An 18,406-nucleotide genomic window follows, 5' to 3' on the forward strand; every position below is an offset into this window, starting at 1 on the left:
CATTTTCTCCTGTGCTACGTACTTCATATGCGAGCGCTTTATTTTTCCTTTAGCAGCATTTGAGCTCTGTTTCTATTTCTATCATATCTTATCCTATTTTATCTTGATGTTTCTACTTCTTACCTCCCCCTCCAATTCCCTTCTCATCCAGTCTGTTGTATGCGTTTCGTTCCATTCCAATGCCTCTCAACCCCTATCTTACATTGATTATTATGTCTTATAGGCCTCCACAGGTCTTATCCTTATGTGTACGACAGCAATCGGATTTGTTTCATTTGCGCATTGGTTCCCATATACTCCCTGGGCAGGCTTTTTGCGAAAAGTTCATCTGAGATTCCCCTTTCATGAAGCAATCCAATCAAGTGTCTCGTTCTGAGGATGTCGCGCTGTGCTTTCTGATCGTTTTGTGGGCCTGTATAACATTCACCCGTTGCGGCGTCTTCGCCAGTTATTCCTTCAACTCTGTTCCCTGTGGAACATACCGTTTTCGATACATGCTTCAATGCTTTCTCTCTCTCTCTCTCTCTCTCTCTCTCTCGCGACGGTGTCATAAACGAATACCTCTGATCTATGTCGTCGTCCCCTCTCTTGACTGTACTCGCAAAGCGTCATGACTTGGTATTTGGAGTGATGGGCTTTACTCGCTTTGCCTGCTTCTTGATCTAATCTGTAGTCGTCCTTGAGGTCTCATCGAGGAGGTCTGGCCGATGGGGCTTAGCCTTGAGGGCGCTGGACTTGCTTTGTTGTAATATGGTTTTTCATTTATTTATTTATTTACTTCTCTTTTTTGTTTCTTTGCGGTGCGGACGATTCCCCTTAGCCTGACAGGATTTTGACCCTGTCCTCCTGCTGCTGCTGTCGTTCTTGCCATTATAACTGTTGTTACCTGCCATATCGAAGTGGCGATATATTGGCTCGCGGGGAGCTGAGCTCATTCCGCTATGTAGTATATGGAACTTGGAACCTTGGACACGATATAGATGCCTGTCTACCGATTAGGTATTGATTGAGTTGACCTCCCATAGATTGCAGGAAAGCGTCCGACCAAGGCAGGTGCTGGTCCTGCTCCCTGCTCCTGCTCCTTCTGCTTCTCCTACTTACTTATCATTATTGTCCATTGCCTATTGTCCATATGGACGTCCCATCTACCTCCAGCTTAGGTCTCTAGGTACTAGTATCCATCCACCGACCTTTCCTCCTCCTTCTTCTACTCCTTATCCCGCCTTCCTTCCTTGCTCTGTCTCTTTCTCTTTCTCTGTCTCTTTCTCTTTCTCTGTCTCTTCTCTCTCTCTGTCTCTTTCCCTTTCTCTGTCTCTTTCTCAATTACTCCCCTTCTGTCTGTGCATTTCCACTCTGTCATCTCGTTTTATACTTGCTCTCCATCTCAATCCCAGGCCTGCTCTTGGGTCTTCCTCAATAAAATCGCCGTTTGAGGAGGGTCTTTATACTTGACATATCTTACTATCCGTCGATTCTTCCTTGCTCAGTTTATCCATCGCCTCGCCCTTCGCCCCTCTCCTCAAATAGAGATACCCACGACAAGAAGTTTCAATATGCGCTACGAAAATTGGGATGTGCTTATCTTCCCCGAAACTTCCAAGGTGCCTCTCCAAGAATTCAAGACGCAATGTTTTGTCACCAAGGATAAAGGTTAGTAGTGTTCAAGGAGTTTACGGTCAGATGAATGTGTGCGTTCTCTGCTAACGCTCGTGCAGAATCTCCCTACCTGCACAGCCCAGCCCTTATCAACCCAGCCTCATGCTCCATACCACAGGGCAATCTGGGACAGTTGCCGGTTTTGACTACGTTCATCCCAAGCTTGCGTCAAAATACTCCTTTTCGAGTGTCCATTCATAGCTGGGATAGGCCTGTGCCTAGCCGGTTCATGGAAAGTCTTCTTCAGCCAGATGATTCATTGCTCTTCGAAGTCCGCGTCTTCATCGACGGGCTTTGCGTGTCGTAAGCAACCTTCAGTCGCCTGCAGCCTCCTTCATTCGGAGTCATGCTTGCTAATATCTTGTAGCGGTAGCGTGTTTACTCAGAGATCCTCTTGGCCTCATGTTCTCGGTAAGTCTTGATGCCCTCGAGTCGGACGTGGCATGCAAGCAGAGCTGACTGAGATGACTCTGCCGGCTTAGACCTGAGTTCCTGTGCGTTTCAGAAATCCCTTCCAATCCTCTGCTGTTCGAGTGAGCTTCCTGACTTAGTTTGGCCCAGATGTCGATAAAAGCGGCAACCAAGATCGTCTCCGTTTCCCTACGTTTCACCATGAAATCCTGAAGCAACCGCATTGGGATGCTGGTGAACTCTACGGCAGGATCAGGGTAGTAATTGCTGAAGGGTTTTCGCGACCTCACCGCTCGCCCCCCTTCGAACGTGTGAAAGAAGTCATCGCATTTGCTTTCCAGCATGCTCCTCTCCGTGAGTTGTGCTATGAATCACTTGAGCTTACAAGCCTCACTGACAAGAACTAGAGATTCTTGAGTACTCCGAAATTGCCTGGCCGAATCCCTCTATGTGGACGCGTGAGCCCCGGCTGTTTAAGTACAACTCTAGGTGTGCTATAAGCGACATGAAAGAGCCTGAAGATAGCCACGCGCACTCACCTTCAAGACATGAGGGTCGACAAATCTTGGCCACTAGAAGCCAGACCAGCAACCAATCTGGGTGCAGCTCTTGGACTTACCGCAATTATCAGCGGCAGGTACCCCAATGGCAAGGCCAACCAGGCGAGTCCAGATGGCTGCCTCAAGAACAATTCGTAACAGATCCCTTCATTGACCCCTGCGTGCTCGACCCGGCTGCACGCCACCGAGGAGCTAGAGCGTCCTGGGAAGATGTTCCTATGCCAGACTATACGTCCAACTCCAGTAGTAGTCGCGCCATTTCAAGCATGACGGGCATCAGTTATGAACACAGCAAGCATCCTAGCATTGTTACCCCTATCGATGAGGAGTCGTACACTCAGTTGTTAGAAGCGCTGAGTCCTGCACCCCTCAACTGTGGCACGTATGCGCCCACAAACACACCTTCGACTGCGCTGCCCATGGGGACTAAGCTCTCAGCGGCAGCGAGAGCTCGATCTGCGTCTCATTCGAAGAGCACAGGACGAGCATCTGAACTGAGAGAGACATCGGTGCCCGAGACCAGGGAAATGTCGGCTTCAAGCACGAAGACAACCCCGGCTGCTGAAACTGCAGCAACAGGCAAGGTGCATGCCAGTCCAAGCACGCATGTCAAGAGTCGCAAGGAAGGTCTATCTTACGAGAACAAAGAGAATGAACTTTCGGTAGAGACATCTGGGAAAGACAGTGGCAAGGCTCACCAGACACCGCTGAGGCCTACAGTACGTACCAGCGGAATCATGGGGACGCCAACCGAGCCCAAGGCGGATCTATCATCATCTGCTGGTGGAAGCGAGGACCTTCGCGATACCAAACAGGTACCCATTTTGATGTCTCCCACTAAAGACTTACCTATGGGTGGACACCTGGTTCATCATGCGAACCTTGATGGCTCCCTTGAGACGAGACCCCCGCTTGTTGGCAGCACGGCCGTGGATGTGGCAGAGATCGATTAGTCTTATCGTTACATTACTACTAGGCGCAGTCTCTTTCATATGTTTCACTGTCGGATGATAGTTTCACCTTGAACTCTACCTTCTGTGTTACTCTACATGTGATTCATGCTCTGTTTCCAACAATAGGCGTGCAGGTACAGTACATGGGACTGATGCTGGATTGCTGGGTCGCTGGGTCGCTGGACGCTGGACACTGGACACTGGACATTCATTGATCATACCTATATATCTATCCCTATCGAAAGAGTCTGTCAGTCGTCGAAGGCAAGATTAACATGTTTAGCATGCATGAGAATTGAGAAATTGCATTGCGATGTCAGTTCAATGAAACAAGTTCTCACATGGGTCGGTTTTCTTCCCCAATAGCTCTCTCTAGCCCAAACCCGGAAGGTGTGCCCCTTCACTTGCCCTTTACATTTCTTCTTACTCTGCCTTCTCGATTTCTCTACTCACTTTCCCCTCTTACTTATTTCTTTCTTCGCCTCAAGCTCTCTCTTCCTTGGAAACTGAGCTCCATTCCCTTCGATTGATTGTCATCGTCTCTGTCATAAAATCTCAAATTGTTGCTGATCATGGACAAACACCACGTCCTTCCGCACGAGGCTCTAGCAGCATCCTCCACTTCGAGTACTCCATTCACAGATGTACTTTCACAGTATGAGTACGGCTCGCCTGCGGGGTTCGCACATTGGGCTTATGATCCATCGCCATATTGGAAACTCATTGATCGGGCGTCTACTCCAGCAGAGGGCCAGAACCCGCTTCCACCACCTACATCTCATGTAATCCCAACGCCACGTCTCATACAACCCCAGATTGTGGCTTCATTTGCCCCTGCGAATCTATAACGCGAACCAAGCCCCAATATGTGGAGCAAAGAAGAGCCCCAAGCGCGCAAGCCAACGGTTGTTGTCGTCGAAGCGTGGAACATGAAGGATTCACCCGCGAAGATTTCACGTTTCGCAGATGTAGACTTGGATTACCTGGAAGATGATGTGGTTCTTTTCTGCTTTGGTGTTCTCACGACGCAGGCACTGCTCCTTCCGCGTTTTCAGTTCAATTTCTCGAAAACTCGTCGCTGGGGAGTCAAGCTCACCATGTATGGGCACACTATCATCAAGTCGACCGTTTATGATACTCAAAAAGAGGCCAAATCCGATGCCTGTCGCGCTGCACTGAAGAAGCTGCAACTTGATTTTCCGGATTGGATTTTGCCTGATGATTTTGATAACATTGAATCGTCGGTCGATTGGGATTGGGTTGATCTCCTCCAAGGCAAGAGACTATCATCGCATGTTTTAGGCCCATCTGACCAGCTTCCCGGCAGAATTCTGTACTCACAATGGCTTTGAATTGCCCCGATACACTAGAATCATGCACGGAAACGAGGTTTATCACAAGGTTCAGGTCCACCGTACGACCTACACTGGCAGAACTGGGACCTATGCTGAAGATGAACTCTCACGAAGATCATGCGCCTTGTTGGCTCTGCGGCATCTATACATCGATGGCTCTGAAACAAATAGCAACCTCTCGGGCACGCTGACTCTGGAGGGGATGGATGCTAGGTTGCTCGCCTTGGTTCCAAGAGACCCTGTCCAGGCACGGACCTACATCTGGGGAAGTTCCAACCATGCAAAAGCCTCTCGCAAGAAGACGAAACGTGAACGTATGGTGCAGTTCCATAAGAAGAAACGACCAGTTGAACATGAGCCCTCAGCTGAGTTCCCTAACGAGGTTGATGGCAACAGAAAGCGCCCCAAAAGCGTCCCTCGGAACTCAAACATGTTGCCACTTCAACACTCCAGGTTGGCATCGATTGAAGTACCTGCCGAGAAAGAAGAAAAGAGGTGGGCAGTGACGCCCTGTCAAATCCAGAGGCAGATACATGATCTGGCTTCGTCTACTGAAAGATTGCAAAGTAAATCCCATGTGCTTGCTCTTGTGCTTGTTGGCCAAGCTGCTAACTACATGCTTCTACGTACAGAGGTCTGCGATCTCCTCCGTTTGGAATACCCCGAGATCCGAGTTGACAGACAGGACGGGCGCTTGATCGACACACGCGGAGAATATACTGCAGGGGCTTACTTCAAGACCGATCCATTCCTCCGACGTGCCGGCGCCGTCGGCCCCGTGACCGGTCTGCAGGACAGCAGGTCACTGGCCGAACAAGCCTGTGCCGAAGAGGTTATTAAGTACTTGATACGGATGGTCGAGGAGGACGAAGAGCTTGAGACCAAAATTGCGAAACAGCGTCAGAGTGTCGAACAGTGGAAAGCCAAGAATGAAGATACTATGATGCATGATCACCAGTAGTAGTGCGCGTTGTTGCTGGAAACCAGCTGTCACTTAACCATGACTTAATGCCAGATTCAAGAAGTGCTCACGGAAAGATTTTGTTTCCTGAGCGTAGTCTGTCTATTTTCGAGGGATATTTTAATTCTGGTGTCATCGTGTGTTGTACGTTGGCGGTTTTGTTTTCAGGGATGGAGGGGAAGGACTGGAGTGGAATTGGTTCCTGTGTGTCTGGGTCTTAGTGCAGGACAGTACAAGTGTTCTCTATGTGGATGGCCCCAGCTGCGCTGGTGGAGAATTGACTATCTTGATGAATGTGCGAGTCATAAAAACAGCGGCGACACGACGACATATTGTAACAATGGAATTGCTATGATCACTTTTACCATACCCTGACGAGACTAGAAAGTTCACTGGATAGGCCTGATTTGCAGTAGGCCGGCTGAAGCGCACCAGATCTCTTGTGAAAAAGGCGGGCGGAACAGATATTCCAGCACGACATAGATAGAGAATCGCATATAGGCAGGGAGCAAGCAATGTTGCAACGCAGATCTCGGCTGGAATTGGATACGATGTAAAAATGAAGTGAGGCAGAAAAGAAAAGGCTAAGAGAAGACGTCAATCCTCTTCCTCGATTCATAAAACCATTCCCGTAAGAGTCAAAGTAGCGACTAGGACCTCATTGATAACGCCAAAGTCAAAAACAAGGAAGATAGCAAGTAAATAAGACAAAGGGAAAAAAAGAAAGAGAAGATAAAATGATCGAAACAAGCAGAACCTGTTTGTAGGGAAGAATAGGAAGGAAGGGACTTTGAGAAGGGAGAGAAGAAAAAGGCCAGCCAAGGACGTACATATTGTGATGGGGATCCCGAGTATTAATGTAGGAGTGGATAAGGGGTCTGCATGGCTAACGCTAGAGAAACATCACACCCGAAGGTGGCCTCAAGGGGTGAGAATTGATAAAAGGGACAAAATTAATCAAATAATAATAGTAGAAGAAATAGAAGGAATTTCAAAACAAAGGCCACACAAAAACGCGTAGGGCTTGGAAAGAGCGGCTTGTATACAAGCCATGTCCTCCGGAGCCTCTCGTTGGCAAAGCAAAGGAAGGAATATGCAGAACGGATACGCCAACGCCTTGTCAGTAAAGCACGTATCCAAATCATGTCAACAGTGAAAGACGGTGGGTGACGGCAGCAAGGAAGAAAATAGAGCAGAAGCACAACACATGTCGAAGTTTATGGAAATGTACAAAGCAAGGGTATATGAGTTAAGAACTGAACAACCGTCGGATCACATTCATAGGCCATCCCCGGCACCGGTCTCAACACCGTCGGTAGGATACGATATATTGGGATCGAATCCAAATCCAGCCGTGTCGGCGTCGGTGTTAAGGAATGTGTCGAAGTCAAAGTTCTCAAGAATGTCTGGGTTCTCTAGAGCGCTGAAATCGAGGTTGAACACCTGTGGCTATGGCAGTCAGCATACAGTTTCTCGTTTACAGCAATCCATGTGGGGATCCCAGAATTTTTGATGACATACATCAGGTACACCAAGCTCGCCGAATTGCTGACCCTGATCGGGTGGGGGCTGCACGAGCGGCTGAGGTGCGGGGGCAGACGTAGGCTGCTGAGGAGCACTAGTCGTAACATTGGCACCCGCCTTGTTGAACGAGGCTGGATGCTGAGGGGTGATTGGGGTGGATGGAGTAGGAGTGGGCGGGTGTTCAGCTTCGGAGGATGGTGTGGCAGCCGCGTTTGCTGATGCGGCAGCCGCTGCGGCAGCAGTGGTTGCTTTCTTCGAAGGCCGCTGCGATCTCAATTAGTGACATGGACGAAGCCACGAATGCGCAAGAATGAACCCCATAGATACATACCTTACGAGTGTCCTTAGCCTCTTTCTTTTTAGGGGCAGGCTTGTTCGCCTGCTGCGGCGTCGGTGGGGCGGCAGCGGCCGTCTGGGGGGAGGGTGGCTGAGTGCGACCAGTGTTCGCACCGGCTGCAGGAGGAGCCTGGGGAGGCGGCATCGCGTTCCTCTCCTGTGGAGTCCCGGTCGACTGAGGCTGGGTTGCAGGCGATTGTTGCGGAGCCATGGGTTGCTGGGCACCCTGCTGAGGTTGCCAATTTCCACTGGGTACCCGGTTTCCGGCGCCGGCGGGAATGGGTTGACCCATCTGAGGGGCGCTAAACGCTGGGTTGGAGCTTGGGGGTCGCATACCGTTGGGGCCGGTCATACCATCGGGTATACCCTTCACGAAGAACTGACCGGCCATTTCAGGAGGAATCTGATTACCGAAGTTCATGGAGGCGGGAGAACCACGACCCTGGGCCATCGCGTCGCCGGCACTCGGGGAGCCGGGGAGACCGGTCTGGGGCATTTTCGGCGTGCCCCGTTTCATTTGATCGTTGGGATTTGGCGACGTGCCCGCCCTGCTGCCTTGGGGAGAAGTGCCTGGTTGCAGGCCCGGCTGCCCAGGCAGCGGGGGCTGGCCGTCAGGACGGGCCATGCTATCCTGCTCTTGGCGAGCCATCATCAAACGCCGCTTATTCTGCTGTTCAAGCAGCATAAGTTGCATCTGATAATCTTGAAGAGCGTGGTTTCCGGGCTGACCGCCAGGTGTCTGCATCCCGTTCCGGACCTGGGCCATTTGACCATTCGCGCCATAGTAGTCGCCGTTGATGGGATACACCTGGCCATCTGGCATGGACACCATATCCGTCTGGTTTTGCATGACACCGGGGTTTATCATACCATTCGGCATACCCTGGTTATTCATTGCTGAGCGTGAGTGATGAATGGCCAAGTTCTGAGCATATACCTGGATAGATTTCTGCTGCGCAGCAGGTCCTGACTGCGGGAAAGCCTGGAATTGATTGGGGTTCATCGCCCGGTTGAGTCCATTCTGCATCAAGAGAGCGGCCTGAGGGTTCGGTTGGCCTGGCATGCCCTGGACTTGAGCGCGTCCGTTGGGGGCTAATTGCTGGCCATTCATGAGGCCACCTTCAAGACGGGGCCGCTTCGAAGGAGATGGGGCGTTTTCTGCGGACGAAGGGGATTGTGGTCGGTGGCCATTCATATCGATGTCTGAGTGCTCGCGAGTCATTTGCATCATTTGGAGTTGTTGATGCTGATTTTTTTGAAGCTGCTGCAGTTGCTGTTGGGTCCTATATAACAGATCAGTATATCACCTGCAACCTGCAGGAAATGCAGAAGAATGAGCATACAGGCCTGGAGTATTGTTCTGCAGAGCGGTCTTTTGGAGAGGTTGGGGAACCATGCCGTTGCGTCGAATGTTCATTTGTCCCATCTGGCCAGGCATCAGCGGCTGCTGCCGTAAAAGTTGATTTTGGTGTTGCTCTCTGAGGCGCATAATGTTCTACAAAGCCCCAGTTAGACTCCAAGGTATATTGCGGGCTTGCGAATGATACATACCTGAGTATGATTGAGGTATTGTCGCACATCAGCACTATTTCCCTTCTTGCGCTGGGCCCAAAAGAACTCCCAGAAGAGACTGAACCATTCGAGAAGGAAAGACGACTGTTGACCTTCGCTCGAGATGTGGGGGCGAGGAAGATCATCGGGTATCTTCTTATCCCCATCCTTTGCATCAGTCATCATTGCATCTCCATCGACCCCATTCACATCACCATCGCGACGATGGCCGGGGCTCGTCTTGATGGGGGGCTCGGTATTGAGCTTTACAGATTCATCCTTCACGAGCGCTCTGGCGCACTCATAGTAACCGCGTTTCAGGAAGTAGTCGTAGATAAAAGTGTTGAGGTTGCCGACTGTGCTCTCAGGGATAGTGTGGATGGTTGCATCGTTGCGAGGGGCCGCGGAACCGTTGTTGATCATTGGAACACCTCCCACAGGACCGCCCGCACCGGGGTTCATCCCAGCCACGTTCATTTGGTTCATGGTGGCACACGAAGGGGTAAGCCACCCTCACCGGACGATTGTTAATATCAAATATTTTCAGCGCGCATCCACCGTCTCACGGCGAAATGGTTCACAACAAGCAGAAAGACGAGACGCGCAGATATCCAGGCGATGGGGAAGAGGTTAGGTCACAGCTGCTTCCGACCCGATATCAGACGGTTGAAAGTATTTAAACAAGACGCGAAGTCGCCTAACTGACTCGATGTGGCGCAGAAGGACAACGCAGTCGCGATGATCCCCGAATCAAGACCAGCGTGTCTCACGCGGGAGCGAATGGAACAAGTATGTACGAAAGAATCTGTCGCTAAACCGACACGATGAAAGATGGATGGTCAGAGGGAGCAGTGTTGGGTGAGATGGAAAGGCAACACAGGGACAAGAGTATTATGTTCGTACAAGGACCCAGCCGCTCGAGAATGCGCGGTAGAATCAGCTGAATGAGATATGGGGGCGGCGACAAGCGACACGAGTAGGCAAAGGACGGGAACGGCGTATAGGAGAGAGAAGACGGCCAAGGAGGCGTCTCAAAGTTCAAGAACAAGTATCACCACCTAGGAAATCCAGAAGTGGCGGAGGGAGAGGAGGAGGACTTCAAGAGGGGCTAAGAGTAAATCACCAGAGCCCCTGCAGAAAAAGGGAATGGGGGTGGGTGGGTGTGTGGGAGGGAGAAAGTGGAAAGAGACGGAGAGATCCGGCAGATTCGAGGAAAAGGTGGAGGGACGGAGGGGGGGGGGGAAGGGAGGGAGGAGGAGGAGGGAGGAGAGGCGAAGGTTAGGACAAGGTGTAGCGGTGGATCTGAGGTGTTCTCTGGTGGGTGGGAGGACGTGGATATCAGGCGCGGTGCCTGGAGTTGCTGGGCTGTTCAATCACTGCCGGCTGGGCGTGAATCGCTTGTTCGGAACGGAAGAATTTGATCGGAACGCCGCAGGAGGGCTGGGAGATGCTGCTGGCTGGCGTATATTTCAGCATGCACTTCCACATATGGCGGCAACACAACCACCCCGGGCCCCAAGGAAGAATAGAAGCAAAGGGGAAAAAAAATATTGATGATGATGATGATGCGTATGATGATGTTGATAATGATAATAATGATGACAACAGGAACAAAGAGGCAAAATGTCGAATTATGATAAAATAAACTTACCAGCACTAATACAGAACCAGAAAAAGCAAAAGAAAGACAAAAGAGAGGATTTACTCGTAGTTGGTGAGTGAGTAGTAGTGAGGTGATTGAGTAGGGGAAGAAAGAAGGGAAAGGGACGGAAAGGTGGAGAGCCAAGTCCTTTTCCCAGAGGCAAGACAAGAGGAAGACCGATCGGGTCAAAGTGATGTATCTAGACAGCTGAGGAGAGCTGGTTAGCTTCTGGGAAAGTCAAGTATACACAGAACACAGATTGAGCAGCAAGAGAACCGAAAAAAAAAAGAAAAAGAAAAAATTCAGAAAAATTCGAGCATGCAGTATGATCACTACTCTTCGTTTTGAATCAACAAAGATCACCAGATCAGACAGACGCTGAGTCTAAAAAGGATCGATGGATCGATGGCTGGTCTACGGGAGTAGAGACCGTAGACCGTAGTCACTTAACCAAAATGACGATGGGAAGGGAATTGATCTATCCCGCGCGACACAAATCACCTATCGATGGCGAATATAGTCGGGGGCAAGATTGAGACTGCTGTTGAACGCAACGATATCGGTACATACCTATCAATTGAGCTAACTAACAAGTTCAGCAGATCCAGTTGGACAAATACTCGTAGTCAATACTAACAAGTATGAAACTTTGCAAGCATCTCAAATGTCAAATACTCTAAGCTTCTACATTTTAAGTTGCTCTATCTATCGATAAAGTCGTAGTCCTCCAGGGCGGACTGGGACCCTGCGTAATTCTTAGCACAGTCAAGGGAAGTTGTCCGCTGCCTATTGGGGCTTAGTGCATCACATGGCTCCCGGCCACATCTCCCCATGTCATCGTCCTATCTAATTGCATATCTCAACCTTAACTATGTACATAAAAAGCATAGAGCTCATGGTGTTTGAAGATTGTTATCATTATCATCTTAAGATACTTTATTTTCTCACAGCTATTTCATGGGCGGGGGTGAAGATGATAATTACGAAGATTATGAAGTAATGTGTTAGATGAATTTATGCCGCTGCAAATGTTTGAAGTGTCAGATAACTACTTATACTATTAGGGCAGAGAATCCGATCTAGGATCTGGTGCTGGCCTAGAGTATTCTTTCTATGCAACTGTCTATTGCACCTTCATTTTTAATCACAGGGTCACTTCTTCAAACCTTCGTCAGTGTTTCAACATTTACATCTTGTCCCTTTTCCTTGTGTGGCCCTCACGATAAGAGTATAAATGTACATGTATCGCACGCACATAGAATGTTTACTTTACTTGTAGCTCCATCAATCATAAGGTACAGGTGATCTCGATCAACCATTGCAGCTGCAAATAAGGATACTGAATGTAAAGCCCGCAAACACCGGACGCCTCGACCAATAATACTAAATTCATGCAACACACTTCCCGCTGTGTTTATTCCTCCTCAGGTGGCATCTCATCTTCAATGTACCTCACAAGTGATACGCGCATCTCCGTGGTGTCATCTCCTCGCAGTATATCGCTTACAAAATGCGCCTCGATCTGCATTTGTACCTGTTGACAGAATCAGTAGCCCGCGTGCGAGTATTTTGGCTGGGTTAGAAGATATTACCATCTCTAGAGCCCCCCGCAAAACACCGCACAAAATATTTGAGAACCAAAGCTCATCTTGAGCCCGCCCATCATCCGGTAGTTCAACAAAGTCTGCAAGCGGGTTTTCATCAAACACCAACGAGAATTGATTGTTGTCACTTGTCCAATTCGTTACAGTGGGGGCGATATTGAGGAATATCCGAAATCCGACCTGTCACACATTCCAGGAGTCAGCTCATTGATCCCAAGACGTCCGAGCGAGATCGAAGTAATAAGCTCTACCTTAGAAATCATGTCTGCCGTCTCCCGGAAATTAGCACACCGGCCTACATTCGATTTCGCCAGAAAATCTTCAATAAGGCGCATTCCAATGTTGTAGCCCATCTTTTCCAGCTGCTTGTTGACCTCCTGATAGTTTCCGTCATAGTCCTGACAAAGTTGTGCGACAATCGTTCCATATGTCAACGTGACTAGCTCCGCATTGACTTTGTCGACTCTTGTTCTATCAAAGCCAGGTGGTGAGTCCCCGCGTCCCTTAATCGGAAAACTGCCCTAGGGCACCATGATTCTCGCGCCGCTCACTTACTTCCATAGTCTAGCATAATAGTCGTCATGTTAGCGGATGTGCTAATCATTAGGTGGAACTGCGGCTTCGCTTACTCTTCCCCAATCCTAGATGCTTTGGTATTTGATGACATGATAGGCGCTGAAGTCTGTCTCTGACAGCCAAGGATTGAAGGGGAAAATTCAAGGGAATAGGATATCCAATCTCAGCTGCCTGGGTAGCCGGCCGAGTGTTGACAATGAACTCTCCCTGCTCGATCTCGGGACCGAGGCGGAGCTTCACCGCCTAGTGGACCATCCGCGGGCGTCTATCGCGGCTAATGTCACACAGCATCCATGATTGCGATGCTCGGGAGAAAGACCAGGCACTCACTCAGCGCTCTCCTATCCCCTATAGCCTTTCAATTCTAGCCTAGCACATTTCCGAATCCTATCTCAACATTTCTCGGTATCTTTCCCCGCCTGTCGACCATCACGTGTTTCCTACCCGTTGGCGAGCCAGCCCATTACAAAATGATGTCCGGCGAGAAGCGACCTGCTCAAGAGGCCTTCGGGTCCTCCAACCAGCTAGTCGTCAAGCGAAAGAAGTCCGATGCTGGTATCGATAACAGTGCAGCTGTGGTCAAGGGCTCTTCGCAAAACGGGGCTCTCGTGCAAGCAGTAGGTCACTGAATAGCCCGAAAAAATCTACCGAGTGTCTGTTCTGATCCCGACAACAGGTTCCCCGCACCAGCGGGCTTCAGGCCCCAATCATGGAATTGACAGGTAGGCTTGCGCGGAGGGTAGGCAATTTCCTGTCGGTTAACATATATATATCAGGTCATTCTGGCGAGGTTTTCTCTGTACGATTTGATCCAACGGGTCAGCACATTGCTTCAGGATCGATGGACAGATCAATCTGTGAGCAAACCACTCCGCTTTTTTCAACTTAAATACGAGAAGCTAACATCAGTGGCAATTAGTACTCTGGAATACTTACGGAGAATGTGAGAATTATGGCGCATTGTCGGGTCATCGGGGTGCTATCCGTGATCTTCAATGGTCTCGAGACTCCAAGACGATATTCTCCGCATCGACAGACATGACGCTTGCCAGCTGGGACCTAGAAACAGGTCAAAGGATCCGACGACACGTGGGCCATGAAGATTATATCAATTGTCTTGATATCAGCAAAAGAGGCCAGGAGTTACTGGTTAGCGCTAGCAATGATGGCAGCATAGGTATCTGGGATCCTCGGCAGAAAGACGCTATCGATTGTTTGGAAACCGAACTCCCTATCACTGCGGTGGCCCTCTCCGAGGCTGGGAACGAGATATTCAGTGGTGGTATCGACAACGCCATTCATGCTTGGGATCTTCGAAAGAAAAGTATTGTATATTCCTTAACAGGACACACGCACACCATCACCTCGCTCGAACTATCCCCAGACTCGCAATCGCTTCTCTCCAACTCTTTCGACTCTACTGTACGGACGTGGGACGTTCGGCCATTCGCACCAACCAATCGACACATTCGAACTTTCGATGGCGCTCCAGTTGGTCTGGAAGAGAATTTAATTCGGGCCAGTTGGGACGCGACGGGTGAGAAGATCGCCACCGGAAGCGGTGACCGAAGTGTTGTCGTGTGGAACTCTAAGAGCGGGAAGCTCCTATACAAATTACCAGGACATAAGGGAACTGTTAATGATGTTCGGTTTTCACCGAGCAACGAGCCCATCAGTAAGTCCTCGGCTGTGGAGTCTTTTTCTGTCCTTTGCTTGACTGTTATGTTCTAACTCTTTTGGAATAGTTGTGTCCGGGTCATCTGATCGCACTCTTCTGCTCGGCGAACTTGGCAAGTGAACTTGTCTTCGGGGCTATGTCAGACATCTAGCGATGTAATCAACGTCCCGGTACCGCATAAGAAGCAACTGGAATATACCACGCTCACCATTTCAAGCTAAACTCCCCCGGGGTTCGTGTGGCTCTGGATCATGATGGTCACAGCAGCACGTCCAAGCGAGGTCTGGGCCATCCTAGGCAAGGAGAGTTACTTGAATAATCAAGAACAAGGATTGAAATGCGCATGACAGCAAAAGGCTACCATTAGATCTCCATTGGGCCACCCCCATTTCAATGTAAACATCAACGGGGGACCACACCCACCACACAGCATCTTTGTCCGCTCCTGTAGTTGTTTAGCTCCTCCATTTGGTGTACATTATAAATCTCATGCGGGTGGTGCAGCCAAATTATTCACTATATGGTAGCCAGCATCAACCATGACATCACTGAAGAGTGAGAGTACTACTGTACTACTGCGTTTACCATGTGTTGGTTCGTACTGAAGTGTGGCTGTAGACCCGAGCGGCAAACGTGGGTCATCCAGGGGTAAATGCTTCATGGCAGATTGCCTAAAACAAGATATGAATATAACTTGCAAAGTATGAAGTCCAAGGGATTGATTGAGCAGAGGGTTGTGAATCGATAATACTAATTATAGATAATCGGCACTGATACTGAAATTAAGCTGTAGGTTAACTTATCTATTTGTTAGTTAATTGTCTTTTTTTTTTCACATCGCAAACGCGACCAGCGAATTGAGCTACTCCATCCATGTAATGATGACACTGAGTGGCTCCAAACTTAGTGTTAGTTAGTCCTCTAGTTGCTACTTATGGAAACAACTGGAGACCTCCAACTGCACTAAATTACCGTCTGGCCGCGGCTTGCTGTTCCTTCCCCCTGCTCAACATACGCCGCCGCATTCTCTCTCTCTGTCTCTCCCTACTAAGTCTCTTTGTTTCTGTCTCTCGGTCTTTCGGTCTCTCTCTCTATCCTACGTTCTGCTATCTCTCCTTCTTCCTTCTCTTTAACCCAATTTTCATTTCATATTTATGATGAGACGATCATCTCTCCCTCTCTCCCGACATACCTATCCTGCCCCCCGCTAACTTGCCCAAATTGACTTCTTATCGATCAGACCATCTCCTTTCTCTCTTCAGCCAGCATCCATCATTTCGTTATCCCCTGTGCACATATCACATATCATTGTCGATTACCTTCATATCAGTATCATCGCATCCACTTGCTCACTGCCTTTTTACCGATTAGCTGCAGCTACTATAATATTCATTTTCTTCGCTATTCTTCGCTATCAAGTCCGGTTTTCCATCACCGAGTATAGCCACTGATCTAACCTTCACACAACCTGGACCGCAAGCTTAGCCTACTGCCGCTATTGTCTTACTCCAATTATACTTGCCTGTGTCACTCGACACATTGAATATCGATCCTCTGGTTGCTGGACACCTTGGTTCGCGATCGGGCCTCCCGTATGCTGCTTCCCAGTGCCCCTCAGTCGACTTGGGCTGAATCATCATGAACTTTTAACGCCGAATTCAACCTACTTATCTATTCTCGTCGCTAATCACCGAATTTGCCTGGGATTTCCGGTTTGGCTTCATTGAAGTCGATCTTCGCAGGAGGTTTCCGTCACGGTGTACGCTTTTTCAAAGCTTGTTTGTGTGCTGTTGAACGGATGCGGAAGTGGCCTCGGATTCATACATACTTCCGTCCACAAGGAAACCGCATTGCGACTCGAGGGTCTGTCGCCTGAGTGCTCTCTTTGGGTATTAAATCCAATTCTATCTCGACGTTTACTCTGACTCTTCATCTCTTTCGCTGGGATTAGACCAGATGTCAGTCGTTGATCATTAAAGGTTCTCAACATGGAATCGGTTCGGCTGTCGCATCCAGATTCGACACATTCCAACTTAAACACCGGCATGCTGTCCAACTCAGCATGGTCTGACAACACTCACGGATCGGATCATCTAGCCCACATCACTTCGCCTCTTGGCCAACGCATCGCATTAAGGGCAAATGACCGTCGCCTAGATGATGGGCAACAACTCCTTGGTGATGATCGCACTCCAGACCAGGGACCCCGCCTACGTGAAGGTCCTGTAACGTCATTCAACAGTTCCGGAAATGTCTCTGCATCAGTATATGCGCCACAGCGGACATACTTTCCTATCGAAATGCAGCCATCAACAGAGCGGAATGGCCATGAGCCGCAAGCTGAAATGGGCCTGTGCAGAGAATCACAAGATCTAGCTTTGGCAAGCAACACTAGCAGTCCCAACTGTGGCAGGCGCTCATGTACCTCGATCTTTGCAGAGAGGAAGGTTCGCAGGCGGCTCATCACATTGACTGCGTCTGGAGTGTTCCTCCTTGCAGTTGTCGCAGTATACCTTGCATTCGCTGCTTCGCGCACTACCTTAGGCCGGGAGCTTCAAATTCTTTTGATCTTTATGATACTAATAATTGGCATCGTTTTCTGCCATGCTTTAACTCGTTTTCTCATGGCAATAGTACCAAGACCTGATTCTGAGATGGCCACGAACCGCATACCAAGCAGGGCAGGACCCTCTGGTTATGCACAACCGGCACATCCCATCCACGTCGTTCTGGCGGCGGATGAGGATGCTATGACTGCAAGTCGTGACGCTGCTCGGGAAAAGATAACTGCACCTCCTCCAGCGTATGGTCTTTGGAGAGGCAGCGTGGTAAGTTTACAGATGGGTATGGTCCTTCTTGTTTGCACCGGCTGATCTTCTCATAGCGGCTGAACCCTGACTTGTTGTATTGGCAACGTGTGGATAAAAATTCCTCATTACCAAAGGTCGACGAACGCGGTCCCAGCAATAAGTCTCAACCACCCCGGCCGCCTAGTTATGTCTCCGATAATGGAATCGACTACGTTGTCGAAGCACAGCCACGATCCTTCACGCAATGGCATGCCCCGGAGGAATCAGCCCGCTGGCATTGATGTTCTTTACTCCCTCTTGTTCTGCTCTACGCCCGCTTGGTGCGGCTGTCTTGGATAGAAATCCGCCCCTGCAGGAATTCAGGCCTCCGTGGCCATATTCTTTCCGTTTATCCGACATATACCCCGACATATGCATCACTTCATATTTGTCAACTTTGTCTTGTCTTATCGATCTTTTGGTTGTCTGGGTTCAAGCGGGAGTTATAGTGGCATATCAGCAGCAGCATTGAATAAGCGCCATCATATATTGAATTTAGGTCCTTGACATTGAAGTTTTTCAAAGAATCAGGAGTAAGCCCAGAAATTCATCTTTGTAGTTCGCTATTGGTCTGTCTCCGATATTAGCAAAGACAGGGGTAAAGAACGGGTATAACCAATTGTAAAGGCATATCTGGCCGCTCGCTCGGATGCGTGGTTGCGCCAAATCCCGCGGAGGTTGATGCGATCTCACGTGCTTCTCCCGCGGCGAGGCTGCTGCCCACCACCGCAACATTCCTCCCCCTCCTTT

At 49.5% G+C, this 18,406-nt stretch overlaps 7 protein-coding genes across 7 annotated transcripts; 4 read left to right on the forward strand and 3 right to left on the reverse strand.

Annotated features, from left to right (window-relative positions):
* Positions 1–49: 49 nt before the first annotated feature.
* On the reverse strand, positions 50–1,108 carry BO66DRAFT_400733 (uncharacterized protein; the record flags this gene model as incomplete). The annotated part of the gene is made up of 5 exons (XM_025648734.1): positions 50–72; positions 124–193; positions 483–592; positions 779–964; positions 1,102–1,108. 5 exons carry the CDS (start codon positions 1,106–1,108, stop codon positions 50–52), a joined length of 396 nt encoding a protein of 131 aa, XP_025505023.1.
* Positions 1,109–1,553: 445 nt separating this feature from the next.
* On the forward strand, positions 1,554–3,580 carry BO66DRAFT_470713 (uncharacterized protein; the record flags this gene model as incomplete). Its single annotated transcript, XM_025652812.1, has 6 exons — positions 1,554–1,650; positions 1,716–1,959; positions 2,024–2,067; positions 2,139–2,150; positions 2,218–2,421; positions 2,475–3,580. 6 exons carry the CDS (start codon positions 1,554–1,556, stop codon positions 3,578–3,580), a joined length of 1,707 nt encoding a protein of 568 aa, XP_025505024.1.
* Positions 3,581–4,446: 866 nt separating this feature from the next.
* On the forward strand, positions 4,447–5,896 carry BO66DRAFT_437624 (uncharacterized protein; the record flags this gene model as incomplete). Its single annotated transcript, XM_025651010.1, has 3 exons — positions 4,447–4,820; positions 4,951–5,501; positions 5,568–5,896. The coding sequence occupies 3 exons, from the start codon at positions 4,447–4,449 to the stop codon at positions 5,894–5,896; spliced, it is 1,254 nt and encodes a 417-aa protein (XP_025505025.1).
* A 948-nt stretch (positions 5,897–6,844) lies between these two features.
* On the reverse strand, positions 6,845–10,123 carry somA (putative cAMP-dependent protein kinase pathway protein (Som1)). The gene is made up of 5 exons (XM_025653434.1): positions 9,308–10,123; positions 9,100–9,251; positions 7,752–9,039; positions 7,418–7,684; positions 6,845–7,345 (listed from the first exon to the last, which is right to left on the reverse strand). The coding sequence occupies exons 1-5, from the start codon at positions 9,791–9,793 to the stop codon at positions 7,175–7,177; spliced, it is 2,364 nt and encodes a 787-aa protein (XP_025505026.1). The 5' UTR covers positions 9,794–10,123; the 3' UTR covers positions 6,845–7,174.
* A 2,029-nt stretch (positions 10,124–12,152) lies between these two features.
* Positions 12,153–13,310, reverse strand: BO66DRAFT_391108 (TRAPP complex core subunit BET3). The gene is made up of 5 exons (XM_025647174.1): positions 13,183–13,310; positions 13,109–13,117; positions 12,805–13,024; positions 12,542–12,733; positions 12,153–12,483 (listed from the first exon to the last, which is right to left on the reverse strand). The coding sequence occupies exons 1-5, from the start codon at positions 13,218–13,220 to the stop codon at positions 12,364–12,366; spliced, it is 579 nt and encodes a 192-aa protein (XP_025505027.1). The 5' UTR covers positions 13,221–13,310; the 3' UTR covers positions 12,153–12,363.
* Positions 13,311–13,602: 292 nt separating this feature from the next.
* Positions 13,603–14,927, forward strand: BO66DRAFT_320509 (WD40 repeat domain-containing protein; the record flags this gene model as incomplete). Its single annotated transcript, XM_025643674.1, has 5 exons — positions 13,603–13,746; positions 13,806–13,851; positions 13,906–13,986; positions 14,049–14,804; positions 14,875–14,927. The coding sequence occupies 5 exons, from the start codon at positions 13,603–13,605 to the stop codon at positions 14,925–14,927; spliced, it is 1,080 nt and encodes a 359-aa protein (XP_025505028.1).
* Positions 14,928–16,852: 1,925 nt separating this feature from the next.
* On the forward strand, positions 16,853–17,898 carry BO66DRAFT_320589 (uncharacterized protein; the record flags this gene model as incomplete). Its single annotated transcript, XM_025643678.1, has 2 exons — positions 16,853–17,635; positions 17,692–17,898. The coding sequence occupies 2 exons, from the start codon at positions 16,853–16,855 to the stop codon at positions 17,896–17,898; spliced, it is 990 nt and encodes a 329-aa protein (XP_025505029.1).
* Between the last annotated feature and the right edge of the window lie 508 nt (positions 17,899–18,406).

Source organism: Aspergillus aculeatinus (genome assembly GCF_003184765.1).
Source record: "Aspergillus aculeatinus CBS 121060 unplaced genomic scaffold BO66scaffold_18, whole genome shotgun sequence".
Lineage (NCBI taxonomy): Eukaryota > Fungi > Ascomycota > Eurotiomycetes > Eurotiales > Aspergillaceae > Aspergillus > Aspergillus aculeatinus.